The sequence below is a fragment of the Cucurbita maxima genome, unplaced genomic scaffold (genome assembly GCF_002738345.1).
Source record: "Cucurbita maxima cultivar Rimu unplaced genomic scaffold, Cmax_1.0 Cma_Scf00009, whole genome shotgun sequence".
Lineage (NCBI taxonomy): Eukaryota > Viridiplantae > Streptophyta > Magnoliopsida > Cucurbitales > Cucurbitaceae > Cucurbita > Cucurbita maxima.
Genome location: NW_019272025.1, coordinates 5,171,257 through 5,187,448, shown reverse-complemented (window position 1 = coordinate 5,187,448; position 16,192 = coordinate 5,171,257). Strand labels below are relative to the sequence as shown.

General features: G+C 35.0%; 3 protein-coding genes across 4 annotated transcripts; all 3 read left to right on the top strand.

Moving 5' to 3' along the window:
- The first annotated feature begins 4,183 nt into the window (after nt 1-4,183).
- Nucleotides 4,184-5,501, top strand: LOC111483890 (ethylene-responsive transcription factor 3-like). Its single transcript, XM_023130264.1, has one exon. The coding sequence runs from the start codon at nt 4,433-4,435 to the stop codon at nt 5,090-5,092; it is 660 nt and encodes a 219-aa protein (XP_022986032.1). The 5' UTR covers nt 4,184-4,432; the 3' UTR covers nt 5,093-5,501.
- Nucleotides 5,502-5,629: 128 nt separating this feature from the next.
- LOC111483894 lies at nt 5,630-11,239 on the top strand. 2 transcript variants are annotated; one of them, XM_023130272.1, is made up of 7 exons: nt 5,630-6,221; nt 7,907-8,146; nt 8,336-8,408; nt 8,828-8,892; nt 9,530-9,639; nt 9,885-10,132; nt 10,899-11,239. In XM_023130272.1, exons 2-6 carry the CDS (start codon nt 8,030-8,032, stop codon nt 10,120-10,122), a joined length of 603 nt encoding a protein of 200 aa, XP_022986040.1. In that variant the 5' UTR covers nt 5,630-6,221; nt 7,907-8,029; the 3' UTR covers nt 10,123-10,132; nt 10,899-11,239. The 2 variants fall into 2 exon arrangements, with proteins under 2 accessions (XP_022986040.1, XP_022986039.1); XM_023130271.1 differs by having other exon boundaries at nt 10,786-11,237.
- A 290-nt stretch (nt 11,240-11,529) lies between these two features.
- On the top strand, nt 11,530-16,185 carry LOC111483851 (protein disulfide isomerase-like 2-3). Its single transcript, XM_023130200.1, has 9 exons — nt 11,530-11,748; nt 12,419-12,577; nt 13,370-13,483; nt 13,678-13,838; nt 13,930-14,029; nt 14,983-15,159; nt 15,256-15,401; nt 15,565-15,711; nt 15,792-16,185. The coding sequence occupies exons 1-9, from the start codon at nt 11,617-11,619 to the stop codon at nt 15,955-15,957; spliced, it is 1,302 nt and encodes a 433-aa protein (XP_022985968.1). The 5' UTR covers nt 11,530-11,616; the 3' UTR covers nt 15,958-16,185.
- Nucleotides 16,186-16,192: the final 7 nt, after the last annotated feature.

Genomic DNA, 16,192 nt, shown 5'->3' with positions numbered 1-16,192 from the left:
AAAAAAAAAAAAAAAAAAAAAAAAATGAAAATTTAAAGATTTATGTAAGCATAAGATCCAATTAAATGAGAGTAAAAATTGAATTTAGTTGGTAAGGTTTAAATAATTAGTTGGGGAATTTAATATGTGTGTTGAAAGGAAGAGGCAGAGATCTCCGTACAAAATTCATGTGGGGAACCCTTCACCAATATCTGCCCTTTGGATTCCATGGCCCCCACTTTAACCTCTTTTCCCTATTCCATTCCCGTCTCCCCACCTATCACTCCCCTCCACGTGGCATCTCACCGTCCAACATTAATTTTATGCTAATAACCTTTATTTCTTTATTTATTTGTTGTCAAAGATTAATTAAAGACCCCTTAAAAAATAAACTAACGTGTAAAAAGAACAGACTCTAACTAGTAATGTTCTAACTAACTAACTATATATATATATATATATATTTATAAATGTTAGCATGTTATCAAATTATTCGAATTATTGGAATTGGAAAAAGAAATAATAATTAAAAGATTTAATTGTCACATTTTTGTTTTTATTTTTTTATTTTTTGTGTTTTAATTTAGATTTATTATGTCCATTCTAAAATTGGGAATCTAATTTACCAGCTGTATATTCGACGGCAAATCCAGATGTTTTCCACTACCAGAAGACACGTTTTTCGAACTCCATATTTAAAATTAATAAATTTAATTCAACACAAATATTAAAAAATATAATGCTTAAATAAAAAAATAAAAAAAATGAGACTTTACTCTGACTGTGAGATAATTTCGATTTTAAATGATTTAAAATTTTTTTTCAAAAAATGTTGAAATTGTATTAAATGAACGTCATCGAATTTATGAAGGGGAGAGCGGGGCCCATGAAAACGGCACTCACGTTGTCCGTTGCGCGTTGGAGAAACCCAGTCGCGGTGGGCCCACTCCAGACCCTTAGCGGGGTCCGAACGAACTTGTGGACAAGGAATTCCCTCTGACACGTGGCCATCGTCTGTTGGATTCTCTCTCGACCGATGGCATCTGTAGCTGTCGGTTCATTTTGTGGGTTCTGTCTCTCGCATCCGGGTCGTTTTCGTTTTGGGGCAACCCGCCCAGTTTTTTCACCCGGTTAGAGTCTTTCTTACGCTAAATTAATAAAAATATTTATAAATTTTCAACCGTTTTAATACTCGTTTTTTAAAAATTATACCAAATTTATTTAATTTGGGATGAAGATTTATTTTAAAAGTAATTTTAAATTTTTAATAGTATTAATTTTTTTAAATACTTTTAAATTTTACATTTATTTAAAAATGAATTTTATGAATAAATCAAAATACAATTGGTTTTATTATTATTATTATTATTATTTTAAGTTTAGTTCAATGACCAAAAATAACGGAGACGTCCAAATATGTTAATTTCTCAACGTTAAATTACCTAATTTAAACTTTTAATCTCTATAATTTTAGTTTTTTTTTTTTTAATTTTAATTTCATTTTTTAGATTCTAATTTTGTCATGGTCAAGTGTCTTGGTTGATTTGTAAAATAAAAGTTTATAGGGTATGGTGTTTTGCTCAACACACTTCAATATTTAAGTTAAAGTAGTATTCATCCTCAACATCGACTCTACTTGATCTGACCAATCATAAAATGCGAAGATTAAAGCTCGATTTAGGGTCGAGCCCAATGGGCTTGAACCATTGTTTGGGCTTAGATCGGGTTGACCCACTCTTTAACCATCCAGCATAATACACGAGGTTGAGTAAGAATTATTTTTAAAATATCATATAAGATTTTCTTAATCAAAATGGTATTAAAATTGATTGAATATATTTTTTAAATGAATTTGTTATAAAATTTTAGTATTTTTATTACTTTTATTTGATAAAATTACAGTTATTATAAAATTTTATTAGCTTTTAATACTTTATTAAATAAACTATGATATTATATTATAAAAATATAAAAATTTTACTTTTTCTTGGCCCTCTTTAAAGTCGCTGCTTGCTTTCATAAATTCATAAATTCAAATGGAAAATTGGTTATTAAAATTTGTAAAATATATTATTTCACATAAGTTAACAAACCAACAATGGTAAATAACATTATTTAAATATTATTTTTCCTTTTAAAATGTGTCCCAATAGTAAGAAAGTTATCACATGTTACCTACCGTGGTTACTTTTAACTCCAACCAAATATTAGGAAAATAATTGAATTATCAACTTTAATTGGATCCTAATAATATTTAATTAATATAATGTTTCTTAAAAAATAAATTAAATAAATCACCTTTTAAAATCATGTATTGTTTTTTTTTTTTAATTATTTTATTTTAAGATTAAGAAAACCAGACTGATTAGAGATTTTTTCAGACCTCCAATAAAAAGTATGGAAAAAAAGAGGCTCGAATGGTACGATCACCTAGTCACCCCAAAATGAAATAAGCATCTTGTAGTTTTTGGTTTGTAAAGATAGGTTGTTATGTGCTCGGTTTTATTTTCCTATTGAGGCGGAACGTGTACTGTTTTATACCGTCGTTTATAGAGAAAATTAACTTGAATTATTTAGCTTTATTTATGTTAAGAATTACAAATAATAATAACAATAAACTTGAGTTTGATCGTGACATTTCAAGCCCGATCATTAGCATAATTCAAAGAGTCTTTACTTTTGTGTTTTCTATGATAGAGAAAGGTTTCAACATTGTTGTAAAAAATGTTTAGTTTTTCTCTCCAACCGATTTGTGAGATCCCATGAGGCTAGATAGGGGAACGAAACATTTCTTCCAACAATGTGGAAATCTCTTCTTCTTATCAGACACATTTTAAAATATTGACAAATCCCACGCAACGGGATAGGGGAACAAAACATTTCTTATAAGGGTGTAGAAACATCTCCTTCTTATCAAACATGTTTTAAAATATTGACAAATCTCACGTGGTGGGATAGGGGAACGAAACATTTCTTACAAGGGTATAGAAACATCTCCTTATCATACACGTTTTAAAATATTGACAAATCTCACGCGGCGGGATAGGGAAACAAATTATTTCTTATAAGGGTGTAAGAACCTCTCCTTCTTATCATACATGTTTTAAAATATTGACAAATCTCACGTGGTTGGATAGGAGAATGAACCATTTCTTACCTGGGTGTAGAAACCTCTTTTATCAGACACGTTTTAAAATGTCGAGGAGAGTCTAGAATGGAATGTACAAGAGGACAATTTACCGGGCATGATCTATTACACTTACTTTCGAAAAAGAAAAGATATCTAAAAATAACATTAAAAAAATTGAAAAAAAAAGCAGGCAACTTTAATTTGAAGCTTAAATTCTTAAAATGAAGAAGAAAAAAAAAAAAAAAAGAGACTTAATTGTCGTCCATTGTTCAAGCAACAATCTTTTTATTGCGTTGCTTCTGCTTAAAAACTTTAAATTCAAACAAGAATTTAAAAAAAGAAATTTGTTTTTTTTTTTATTATTATTCCAAATAATAAAAAAGAAAAAGAAAAAGAAAAAAAAAGAAGCATAAAGTCATATGTAATAAAAAAGAAAAGATCTTGAAGGACACGACGACCATATAGTGGAAGAAAACCCGCTTAATAAGACAGTAAGCCTAATTTTGCTCGAGCCCACTTTGTGGGGGCCCACACTTCATTGCTTACTAGTGCCACGTGTTATTACCATAACCTATACACCTAAATATTATTACTATACCACCACTATTCAAATTTTATTTTTACCTTTTTCATCCTTTTAACATTTTAATTTATATATATATATATATAGATAAATATTTAAAGATATTCTTAAATCGGTACTCTATGATTTTGAAATACATATAAATAATGTTCTTCTCACCTTAATTTCAGAGATATTTTATATATTATTGATTAATTTATTTAAAAATCTAAATTTATAGTCAAAAGTTTTTTTTAAAAGATGTAAAAACTCTATTATTAAAAAAAAGAAATGGGTGTTTTTATCGAGGGATAGGATGAAAAAGATATAAAAACTATTAACTATATTATTATAGGGTTATTTGTGTGTACGTACAGGACCGATATGTGTATGTGCTGTCAGAATTAAGGGTATTTTGGTCATTTCGTCACATGTTTTTTTTTTTAAAGAAATTAAATTAAATTAAATTTCTTGAATTAATTTTTTTTTTAAAAATAAAAATTACACGAACCAGTGAACCCGGACCCGGATCTAGAGAGAGGAGAGATAAAACGGACCCTAGAGGTTGGAGAAGAAGAAGAAAAACCAGAGACAAAAATGGAGATCCAAAATTGACAGTCGGATTTCGAAGGATGTGGTAGTCATCTTCCCGAGCTTAACGATTCCTTTTTTCCTCTTGACAATCTACCATCTCCGGCCATTTTTTTTTTTTTCTTGATCCCCTTGTCTTATTTCGGTTCGAAGATTTTCCGCTTTCATCCATGCGGCGAGGCAGACCCTCAGATCCATTCACAGCTACAGAACTACCAAAATTGACAGTTCACCCTGAAAATCCTGTCAAAGAGATACGATACAGAGGCGTTCGGAAGCGTCCTTGGGGCAGATACGCCGCTGAGATCAGAGATCCCTGGAAGAAAACTAGGGTTTGGCTCGGTACCTTTGATTCAGCTGAAGAGGCTGCTCGGGCCTACGATAATGCTGCTCGGACCCTCCGTGGAGCCAAGGCCAAAACTAACTTCCCTCTACATCCATCCACGATTTCCATTCAACAACAAATTCCGTTCTACCAATCGCCGCCGGATTTGCACGATTCGAACGGTTATGGTGCCAAGATTGAGTGTGTTCAGGCTAATAGGCCTACGTCGAGCAGTTTGAGTTCCACCGTGGAGTCGTTTAGTGGACCGCGGATTTCTAACCCTTTGTCGTCGCTGTCTATGGTTCGCCGGAGGCCGGTACAGCCAGTTTCGCCGGACGACTGTCATAGCGACTGTGATTCGTCCTCCTCGGTTGTTGATGATGATGAGGTCTGTGTGCTTGCTTCTTTCCGTCGAGCCTTGCCCTTCGATCTTAACTTACCGCCTCCCATGGACGTCGTGGATTTAACAGGTGACGATCTTCAAGCTACTGCTTTATGCCTCTGATGAGTGATGCCCCGATCTTGCTTTATATCATCGTGGTTTAAAATCGTCCTCGTTTTTCTTTCTTCTTCCACATTTCTTCTGTTTTTTCTATCTTATTTTCTCGGGAAAAACACTAAACTGAAAATTTTCAAATATGGTGGTAAGTTGAAGAGAATTTGGTCGCCGCCCTCCACCCTCTCTCCCCTGTTGTCTGTCGATCCCTACTTTGTTGTTAGACTTATTAGAAGAACTGGGTTCCCTTCGACGACCATGGGCTATATATTGTTGTCAGATCATTGAAGCTTTTTAGCATCGTTTAAGCTGCTGTGTATCTGGGATTTTCGTTTCTTGATCCGATTCACATCATGAAATCCTTACTACTGTACAAATATTTACCCATCTAATTTAAAGAATCTGCAGTGTTCTAATCGCCATGAAACTTTTCTTACCCATCTCTGGTTTTTTTCATATCTATTTGAATTGCATTGTTCAAAGTTTGTTTGATCTGAAAATTTGTTGGAGGACTAGAAAATTGAGTGTTTATGCTATTTGGGGGGAGATGGGCATTTAGGGTTTTTGTTTTGATGAGAAACATTTATTGGCACATGTGATGCTCGATTCTGATCTCAATATGCCCAAAACCCAATAGAGGCGGGGGCACCCTTCCCGAGCTCCCCCCCGCTTTAGGCAGAGGCCTTCACCAGCTGCTTTCCTTCCCAATGCCATGTGCTTGCAAACCTAAATGATTCAAAAGGGATAAAAACTGATTCAAAGGGTTTTGCTTAGCCAATTTCCCTAAAGTTACGTGTTTTGTTTGCATCTGTTCATGATTTTCATGGTGTGATTGGTGTGAACATAATCATATTGGTCTCTCAGGTGAGGATGGTCGGCCCATGCTTGTATAATTTTATAGCCATCATCCATCTCTGTTAGCTCTTTTTTTTCGCCCTTCCTTTCTTTAGAAGGTGAAATATATTGCATTATGAATATAGAGTAAATCATAACTTCCTACATTCGACCTTGTATTGTATTATGAGCCTGTGGTTAAAATTGTTATTTAATATAGAAAAATGAAGAGGAGTGAAAAATTGAACAAAATCTTTGAGATTGATTTGAAAGGAAGGCCCAGCCAATGACTATCAGACAGGTGGTATGATTTTCTTCCCTTTTCCTTTTTCCTTACTTTGAAAGCTCTTGGTTCTAATACAACGAATAAGATAGTCGCAAGTAAGAAATTTGGACTTTGCGGACAACGTTGGCGTATGTTTGAATTTAGGGTCATGTTTGTGAGCAATGTTTTAGAAAACGTATGTTAAAGTTAAAAACGAGTAGACAGTAACAGTTGGTTTGATAGCATAATCGGGTATGAAGAATGGATAACTAATCACATGCCACACTCTTGTATTGTATTGACACAACAACAATAGTAAAGAATGGATAACTAGCATGGCAAAAGCATACGGCGACACATGGCCGGTGGTGCTTTCCACACCAATGATTCCGCTCTCTCTTCCATCCACCAATTTGTTCCAATTCTGACTGTTTGGTGACCATTCTTCCTACCACCTAACTATATTATCCTTCTCATTCTTCTCTTTCTTTTCTTTTGGATTTTATATGGCCCTTAACTCTCTTTCTCAATTTTAAAATTTGAATTTAGTTTTTAAATATTATTTGAGGTTAGTGTATAATTAATTTTTTTAATTTTTAAAAATGTCTGAATAATTTGAATAATTTGGAAGAAACCCTTGCACAAAATTGTCTAAAAATACTCTTCAACTTTCAATTTTTTTTAAATACCTTTTAATTAAAAAATATCCTTTTAAGTCTGGAGAAGTCCGTGGAAACTACTAAGCTGGAGTATGGTAGGGGCAGAGAGAATTTCCGGTGGAGCGGTGAAATGCGTAGAGATCGGAAAAAACCAACGGTGAAAGCAATCTGCTCGGCCGACACTGACACTGAGAGATGAAAGCTAGGGGAGCGAATGAGATTAGACACTCCAGTAGTCCTAGCCGTAAACAATGGATACTAGGCGCTGTGCGTATCGACCCGTGCAGTGTTGTAGCTAACGCGTTAAGTATCCCACCTGGGGAGTACGTTCGCAAGAATGAAACTCAAAGGAATTGACGGGGGCTCGCACAAGCGGTGGAGCATGTGGTTTAATTCGATGCTCATTAATACCCTTAAACTAAAAAAAAAAAATTAAAAAATACAATAGTAACCCATTTAAAAAATACTCAATTTTTCAAAAGTACCATAAAAAAATTGGATATGCTATGACGGGTCAATAAAGAGTTTTCATTTATAATATTGATAATAAGAATTCTTTTGAACGTTTTTAAGGTAAAAATGTTATTGCATGTTTTTTAAACATGATAAAAATATTTTTTATTTTTTATTTTTGAAAATTTAAGAGTATTTTCGAAACAACTTGCTTTCATCCAAAATTAGCATAAAAGTAATTTTTAGATTTTTTTTTTAAAGTTTAAAGATATTTTTCCGACTTTGAAAATTTAGGGTCGTTTTTTTAGACAAAATACAAAATTTAAACGTATTTTTATCTATTTACCCTTAATTTTATGTATAATATGTATAATTTAGGGTATTAATTTGGCATAAGTAGGTTGCGTTAATGGTTCCTAAACTTTAAATAATATATATATATTTATTAGATATAAAATCAAAAATTTAAAAAACTTATTATAAATTAAATTGTAATTTTAAAGATTTGTTAAACATAAAACTAAAAGGAACTTAATAGATAAAATAAGATTAAAATCTTAATTTGACCTTGCTATTTGGCCCAAAACTTCAACAAGTTTCAACTTTTGGCAGACCGGGAATTGGTTACTTGTAAAGGAAGAAAGAAAGCATTGGAGCATCAAAGTCTCCTCGAATTATTAGGAGGAAATCGTCAAAATCCTGAGTATTCATTCTGGAAATCAAACCTCGACCACTATGCAGAGATTAAAGGCCTCAGGAACTTCGATTGTAAGCTCGATTTCAGCAGCTAGTTTGAAGAGGAAGGCCGTCAATTCATGGACGGCCGTTCAGGATACTTTCTATTCCACCAAGGTGACTGAATTTTCGGATTTTGATTTCGGTATTGTTTGTAGGTTATAGAAACTCGGTATTCTGGATGCTGTTTGAAGTATAATCGTTTTCATTGAGCGTTTCTGTTTAATTGTATCTGAAAGATGTAATGTTATCAAGCCCTGCGTTCTCCATTGTTTACATTGTGGCGTTGATCTTGCGTGTTTGTAGAATGTATTCGAAAGGCACAGGGTGGTTTTTACAGTAGGGACTTCTATTGCTTCAGTTGCAACTGCCTGGTTTGGTGAGTTTTCTTGTAGGTTTTCGTTTAAATTTTGCATTTGATTATCGTTGTACTGTTAAAGAATCAGTAGGCTTAAGAGACCGAGCGTTAAGTTGCGATGAATTCATTCTACTCAACTCATATTCTTTTGACACATATATTGCTTATTTGTTTTACTACGATATTGTAGCTCTTATTCCCTATAAACTGGAAGTTGTAATGGATACACTTTGAAAATTTTTGTTAAGCAATGCTTTCGGTTTACATTATATTCCAAATCCAAATAAAATGAATGAGAAAGGATTGATATCCTTAATTTGAGGATCAATGTGAAAAATGATGACGAACTATTGGGTTTTGTTTGTGGAGTCAAGAAATTGTGTGTTGATTGTATGCTTAAGAGTTTAGCAGAAGTTAAGGTTTCATTGATTTTGCTGCAGGGTACTCTTTACGCCACTATCATAACATCCAAGTTGACAGACGGCTCGAATCTATTGAGGAAGCTGTAAGCATCTTCGTGTCAATCATTTTATTTATTTGAATGTAATCCAGCCATAATTGCATAGCCGCGACTTTTCATTTGAATCCTTTTCAATTTTGTTCTCTTTTGTTTCAAAGAATTTAATGGCAACTAAGTGCAACCGTTCCAGCACTTTCTGCGTCCATTTTTCCTTCGGTATATGCATGTTTGCTTCATTTTAAGCACTAAAAGTTTGAAAGAAGACGTGAGTGATCGTTGATCTGCTCCTGATTTTCTAAAGATGAAAAAGGAAAAAAAATGGCTTTGAAAGAGTCAAACAGTAGGAGGAGAATGCATTATAGAGTCACAAATAAGAAAGATCACTGGGTAAAGACTACGAATTAGACAAAGAGAGCTCCTTTAGCAGAGAAATTTTTGATCTTGTCAAGAGATTTTATCGCCCCTTTGATTGGGTCAATCTTCTTTCTCTTGGAAGTTTAACAGCTTGTTTCCATATGACCTCCCAAGTCCTAATCTAATATATCCATCATCTAAGGCTAAACAGAATTTTGTACTGCTACTCCTATGCCCCTTCTTTGTTTTGCACACGAGCGCTCTCGTTATGCCATCTCCTTACACTACTAGTGGTTAGATTCACATTCTTCGTTTTTGCTTGTGGCAGATGAGAAACACACATCAACTTGAGCATTCTGAACTTACAAAGGTGGTTAATCCTGGACATATCAGCGTGCCTGCTTGCTTTGCGAATGCTGGAACTACCTTGATTATTGGGTCTGATTCTGTTTGCTAATTCCTTTTAATGATGCTATTGTTTCCATTTTCGTGGGGATTTTGAACTCTTGGATGTATAGTTTCAGTATTTGGGGCCGATAAAATGCTTAAAATTCTGAACTTGTATATTTTCATTACTTTGTAGCTCTATCATCGAATTCTGAAACTTCAATACACTACTATCTGAACGTTTATTATCCATGCTCCATTCTCTATAGTTATGATTTTCCGTTTCGACTGTGCAGATATTGCTTGGGATGGCGAGGTGGAAAACGGTATGCGATCAAGCAATTGAGAAGAGAGCAGATGAAGTTGCTAGGGGAGATAAAACCCAGATGGCAATTTCTCACGAGGCTAAAACCTAAAGAGCTGAACTTTCCATTTAAGAGATCATCGGGCAAACCTGGGGTGCAAGAAAGTGTCAGCCAAAATACGGAACAAAACTCCAAAAGATGCTGCAGCACAAGAACATCAGGGAGCTAGCTGTTCAGCGGTAAATCTCATTCTTCTCTTATCAATTGAAAATAGATAGGAAATGCGAATTCATTTTTCAGTACTTTGAAACTTATTCAACATTATAAGTTTTCATTTTGTTTTCAATAGTTTCATAAAATTGTGATTAAATAACTTATAAAGGTTCACGTACATCGACATCATTAGTCACAATTTTGGGATTTTGGAAGGAAGCTTAGTTTCTTGGCATGAGTGTCAATTGGGTAATTTTTGTTTTGAGCTATGTAACAGTGGTAGGGATGTAAAATTGTGTTTACTCCCCACACTAGTTTCAAGGACTGCGATGGTGAATACATTCTTCATCTTTGGCCTCATTTTTGGTTCCTATCTTATTTTACTCACTTTTTAATTAAATAAAGTATTGTCATGAATCAAATTGAACGATATGTTTTATTAGGTCAATATCATGAACGTATTAGAGAAAATGAACATGCTCAAAATAGGTCTCTTTTCGTCTTCAATCAGATTGGTGTTATAATAGCTCCATGGATCCGCCCTTTGAACGATGGTATAATAGAAACTTGGATTTCATTAAAAGAGCCTCTAAACTAGATGCTATAGCATAGGAAATAAGAGCTAAACCAGCAGCATCATTCATTCATGAAGCAACTGACCTCTATCTCTCAAATATAGATGTTTGGCCTGAGACTGAAGTGACTCTGTGCTGCAAGATGAGCTGCAACGAAAGGAATGCGATCAACATCATCGTTAGCTGCACGGTAACACTTTTTCCTTTTCGATGGCAGGAAGAGGCCTTCGCAGAAAATGGCACATGGAGGTGAAGCTGATGTCTCGTGTTCTTCGCCTTTCTTACGGTGTGAGGACACCAAGATTTCCTTGAGCTTCCTGAAACATTTCACAAGCTCCTTCATCCTCACCAAGCTGCCTGGTTGGCGTGTCTGGTTGGAGCCTCTTATACCTTGAGTGCCAATCACTGAATCACACATAACTTATGGTGGTGTTTATGCTTATTTCATGGAAGCCTCAAGTGTGCTCTTATGTATGCCTCCTCTAAAGTAGTTACTTCATGCATAGGTCGCCGCTTTCCTTGCTTACACTATTTCCTTTGGAACGAATCATTTAGAAGAAACAAAAAAAAATAATTATGAGAATTAATGCTTAAGGTGGACAATATCTAAACCTTTTGAAGAAATCAAAAGCAAAGTCCCTTGTCCATAAAAGTTATCGTAGTGAATGGAAGAGGAACAAGAGAAATTAATGGGGCCAGGTGCAAATACAACCAATAAAATTATAACACGTGTTTAAAACACTTGAATTTCGAAAACTGCAATGCTGACTTGTAAACTTCTTATTGGCTGCCGCACTAACACTCGTTCTACAAAAAAAACCAGAAGCCATAAAAAGAACGAACTCTTCAAAAATTCTGGAGGGTTTATCAGTGTCTGCGCGCGCGTTCATTTGTCGAGAGGTTTCTACCTTGATCCATAAAACGAGCGAGAGAGAATGAAAAGTGATCGATCGCCGATTTTAACGGTTTTAGTTTTCGTCTTCTTCCTTGCTTTCGATTTCAGCGACGCACTGTATGGGGCATCGTCTCCCGTTCTTCAACTAACTCCTTCCAACTTCAAGTCGAAGGTCTGTTTCCAATCTCCATTTCATTTCCTTTCCATTTTGTATGTCTTAGAGAATTATTCTATCTAGCATTCTTCTTTTTTGTTGCTTCTTGAATTCTCTCTGAGAAATCGCACTCGGTGATATCTCTGTGGATGTCTTTTTATTTCGGAAATTATCGATTGAATATTTTTTTTTTCATTTTTTTATCGCAATTTAAATGTGTTTTCGAGTGCTATTTAGTGTTTTTGAGGTTCAGAAATTGTCGATTGAATATATTTTTTTTTTCATTTTTTTTATCGCAATTGAAATGTGTTTTCGAGTGCTATTTAGTGTTTCTGAGGTTCGGAAATATTTGGTGTCTTTCTTTATTGTTGTCTATTTTCAGATTTGGACGATCTCACTATTTATACGTTAGTCGAATTATCCATCATCTATGTGATATCGTTTGGAATCGGATGGGAATGGTAATTGTACGAGATAAGGTTTTGATCAAATCGGCGTAGCGATCTGTTTCCTTTTTTTTTTTTCTTTGCTAGATGCAGTTATTAGTTTATTATTATTATTCTGACTTTGTTTTCCTCATTTCTACCGTAATCCGATGTCATAATTCTGGAAATCCGTTTAGTTTTCAAGTTATATGTCCTGCATTTGCATATTTGAACTTTATAATGTAAATTTTGCGATGTAATAGGTTTTGAACTCAAATGGCATCGTTCTAGTCGAGTTTTTTGCACCTTGGTGCGGTCATTGCCAAGCTCTCACCCCTGTATGGGAGAAGGCGGCTACCGTTTTGAAAGGAGTTGCTACAGTAGCAGCACTTGATGCAGACGCGCACAAGTCACTTGCTCAGGTACATTATTAATATTGTAATCAACGTCATTCAGTAGTTATTTCATAATCTCTTTCGCATTGCTAGCATTTTTTTGTTCACCTCTTTTCATCAATAAACTTCCATCTCAAACGTGCGATTGTTAATTACTCTCCAGAGAACTAGCCTGTGCTCTGCTAGAAGTGATGTCGCTTATGTTAATTCTAACCACGTGAATCTATTTGGTGGAGTCATTCCTATCTGTAAATCAAAGTCGGTTGCTACATTTTTAAAGTTGAACCTATTACTTTACTTCTCACTGTTAAATTGTTTGGAATAGATGGAGTTTGATGCTGTGTTACTCAACCTGTCTTGTCTTTTCGTATTCATGGCTTTCCTAGAAAGAGGAAAAGGCTATAAAAACTGAGAGGCGCTGAAGATCGATGCTGCATTTTCCATGATTTTTTCCTTCGAATTTTGGGAACTTTTCCTGTTCTATGAATGCACATGGTTATTATTGTTTGTACACTTTGAGCATGGATACAATGCAAGGGTTCTCTAGTTGAAAATGACTGCTAAAATGTTAAAGCGGTCACTCTGTGAATCGCTGTGCATCTTCTCTTTCTTGAATGATATACTTGCATTGATGTTTAAAATATTAGCAAGAGTTTGGATATGAATTGAGAGACTTCAGTTAGGCCTATCTTCTCACCCCAGGACCATAGTGTTACTTCTCGTGCCTTTTTATCGCAAGTTCTAATTATGAAACACCTCTTTTTCACTATGCTCCCCTCAATTTCCCTATATTCAGTATGTCGTTGCTTATTTCTGCAGGAATATGGGATTAGAGGATTCCCAACCATAAAAGTCTTTGCACCTGGAAATCCTCCGGTAGACTACCAAGGAGCTCGGGATGTTAAACCCATTGCAGAATTTGCTCTGCAACAGGTTCGCATCGTAACATTTTGGGAGAACGTTCATTTAGAGCATTAACTTTCTTTTCTTCCTTTTGTTTTTGGCTTTTTCATTAGCTAGATAACATCGTAAAATATCATTCGATATTGTTTTACAATTGTGCAAATACTTATTACATTCCTCAGACATTCACTTGATACATTGCATTCGTTTTCTTTTCTTCTCAGGTAAAGGCTCTTTTAAAGGAACGTCTAAGTGGAAAAACAGCTGGGGGAGGGTCAAATGAGAAAGCAGAACCCAGTGCTTCAGAAGAATTGAATTCTCGCAACTTCGATGAGTTAGTGATAAAAAGTAAAGATCTCTGGATTGTGGAGTTCTTTGCTCCTTGGTAAGGACTTATTATTTTGTATTATAGAGTTTGATTATATTTTATATTTTTCCAGGTTTGATAATTTCATTGTTCGAATTTATCTTACAAGGTGTGGACACTGTAAACGACTGGCTCCAGAATGGAAGAAGGCTGCCGAAAATTTGAAGGGGAAGGTGAAGTTGGGTCACGTAGACTGTGATGCCGAGAAGGTTAGTCAAATTTCAGCTAATACTTATTTGAGCAAGAAATATTTGAAACTTTATTGAATCTGTCGTATGTATATGAAAGTGTGATGCCAAAAAACACATAGCTAAGCGAGAGATGAGAAATGTGATTCTTCCGTTTCGTAACTACTCGATTGAGAAGTCTTGCCTAAGTCCTAGACTTGAGTGAACAGCCTGATTTAAAGTCTTATTTGTTTTTGCATTTCTTCTCTTGTGCTCTTTTCTTAGTTAGGCCGAAGAAAGTACAAGTTATAACTTTCTTACTACTACATATGGTAGCTAGAGACTAGAGATGAGTGTAGGATCTAGATTTGTAACAAATATTCGACTTTGCTTATGCTTGAAATATAATGTGCCCCACTATCAATATCTATCGTCAACTAATTGTAGATTTGTAGTGAGATTATGTGGTTCAAATTTATATAGTTGGCCTTATCGGGTCTGTTTGATCACTTGAATGATCATTTTGTCTATCACTTGACTTCGATTACCTGCCAGCCGGATGTTCGTTCCTTTTCTAATTGTAGTTGTACGGCTGACTGATTATTTAAAAGTTTTCAAGTAAAAATCGTATTATGCTAGTCCCTTAAAAGTACATTTAGAACATTATTGTACAGAAAAACATCCCGAGGAATGTACTGTTTGGAAGTGAGTTTTTAATTTTAATTTATTGTTATGGCCTTTTAGATAAAAAAATTAAGTGAAAACATATTTGATTTATTTTTATGGATGACCTATTTTTAGAAGCTCTTGAGTTTATTCTTTCATTGAAAATGAAGAATTTGTAAGTGAATGATACTTTCAACAGAAACTCGAGTCTTTGAGTCACTTGATTCGTGAAATCGTTGGACAGTCCTCTTTTCTATTTCCTATTCATTTTACTTCCAGTCTGAGTCTTAATTTACTTCCAATCTAATCGGCAACGGGGTTGCTGCCAGTCTCTAATGAGCAGGTTCAATGTTCAAGGATTCCCCACCATCTTGGTATTCGGTGCTGACAAGGACAGCCCAATTCCTTACGAGGGTGCAAGAACTGCGTCAGAAATTGAGTCATTTGCTTTAGAGCAGCTAGAGACGAATGTTGCACCCCCAGAAGTGACGGAGCTGACTGGTCCTGTAAGCTTTTTGCTTTATATGCTATGCTAATTGGTTTCAAAAATCGTTTAGTATTATACGCGCGGGAGTATGAATCTTATTATCTCACTCTTATAGGACGTCATGGAAGAGAAATGCGCGTCGGCTGCCATATGTTTTGTTGCTTTCCTGCCCGACGTTTTGGATACCAAGGCCGAAGGAAGGAACAGATACCTCGAGCAATTGTTGTCAGTTGCAGAGAAGTTCAGAAGAAGTCCCTACAGGTAACTGTGTATAAGAACACATACCCACTACCACATTCTTTAAAGTCAAATTCTTGACAACTGGATTTCAGTCTTCTATATATTAATGGTCTCAATAATAATAAATAATAATAATAATAAACAGACCATAGGAATCTGAATTAACTGTATATTACTCTGCCAGCTATGTTTGGGCTGCAGCTGGTAAGCAACCCGATCTCGAAAAGCATGTCGGAGTTGGTGGATATGGATACCCTGCTTTGGTAGCTTTGAATGTGAAGAAGGGAGCGTATGCTCCCCTGAAGAGCGCATTTGAGCTCGAACATATTATGTAAGTTACAACTTCACATTCCTTCCCACATCTTCAGAAATGTGTAAAATGAGATTTGAAATGATTGTTTTTTCATACAGCGAGTTTGTAAAAGAAGCTGGCCGTGGAGGAAAAGGAAACTTGCCACTAGAAAGCTCCCCAGATATTGTGAAGACAGAGCCATGGGATGGTAAAGATGGGGAGGTAATCGAAGAGGACGAGTTCTCGCTTGAAGAGCTCATGGGAGGTGAAAATGAGACTAACTAAAAGGATAAGCTATAAACAAATTGAAGCTTTAGCAGCAGTGAAGGAGAACTGAGTTAAAAGAGATGATGATCAACACAACGTAATGGGGCGGTTCACTGTTCGTGTTCCTAATGTTTTTTAAATTAAATGACACTCAGCACAACGTAATGGTTCACATTGTCACATTGCCATCACAAACATGAAATGAATAGCCTTTATTGTAAGTTCTATAAACAAAGCAAAACAAAAAAAAAAA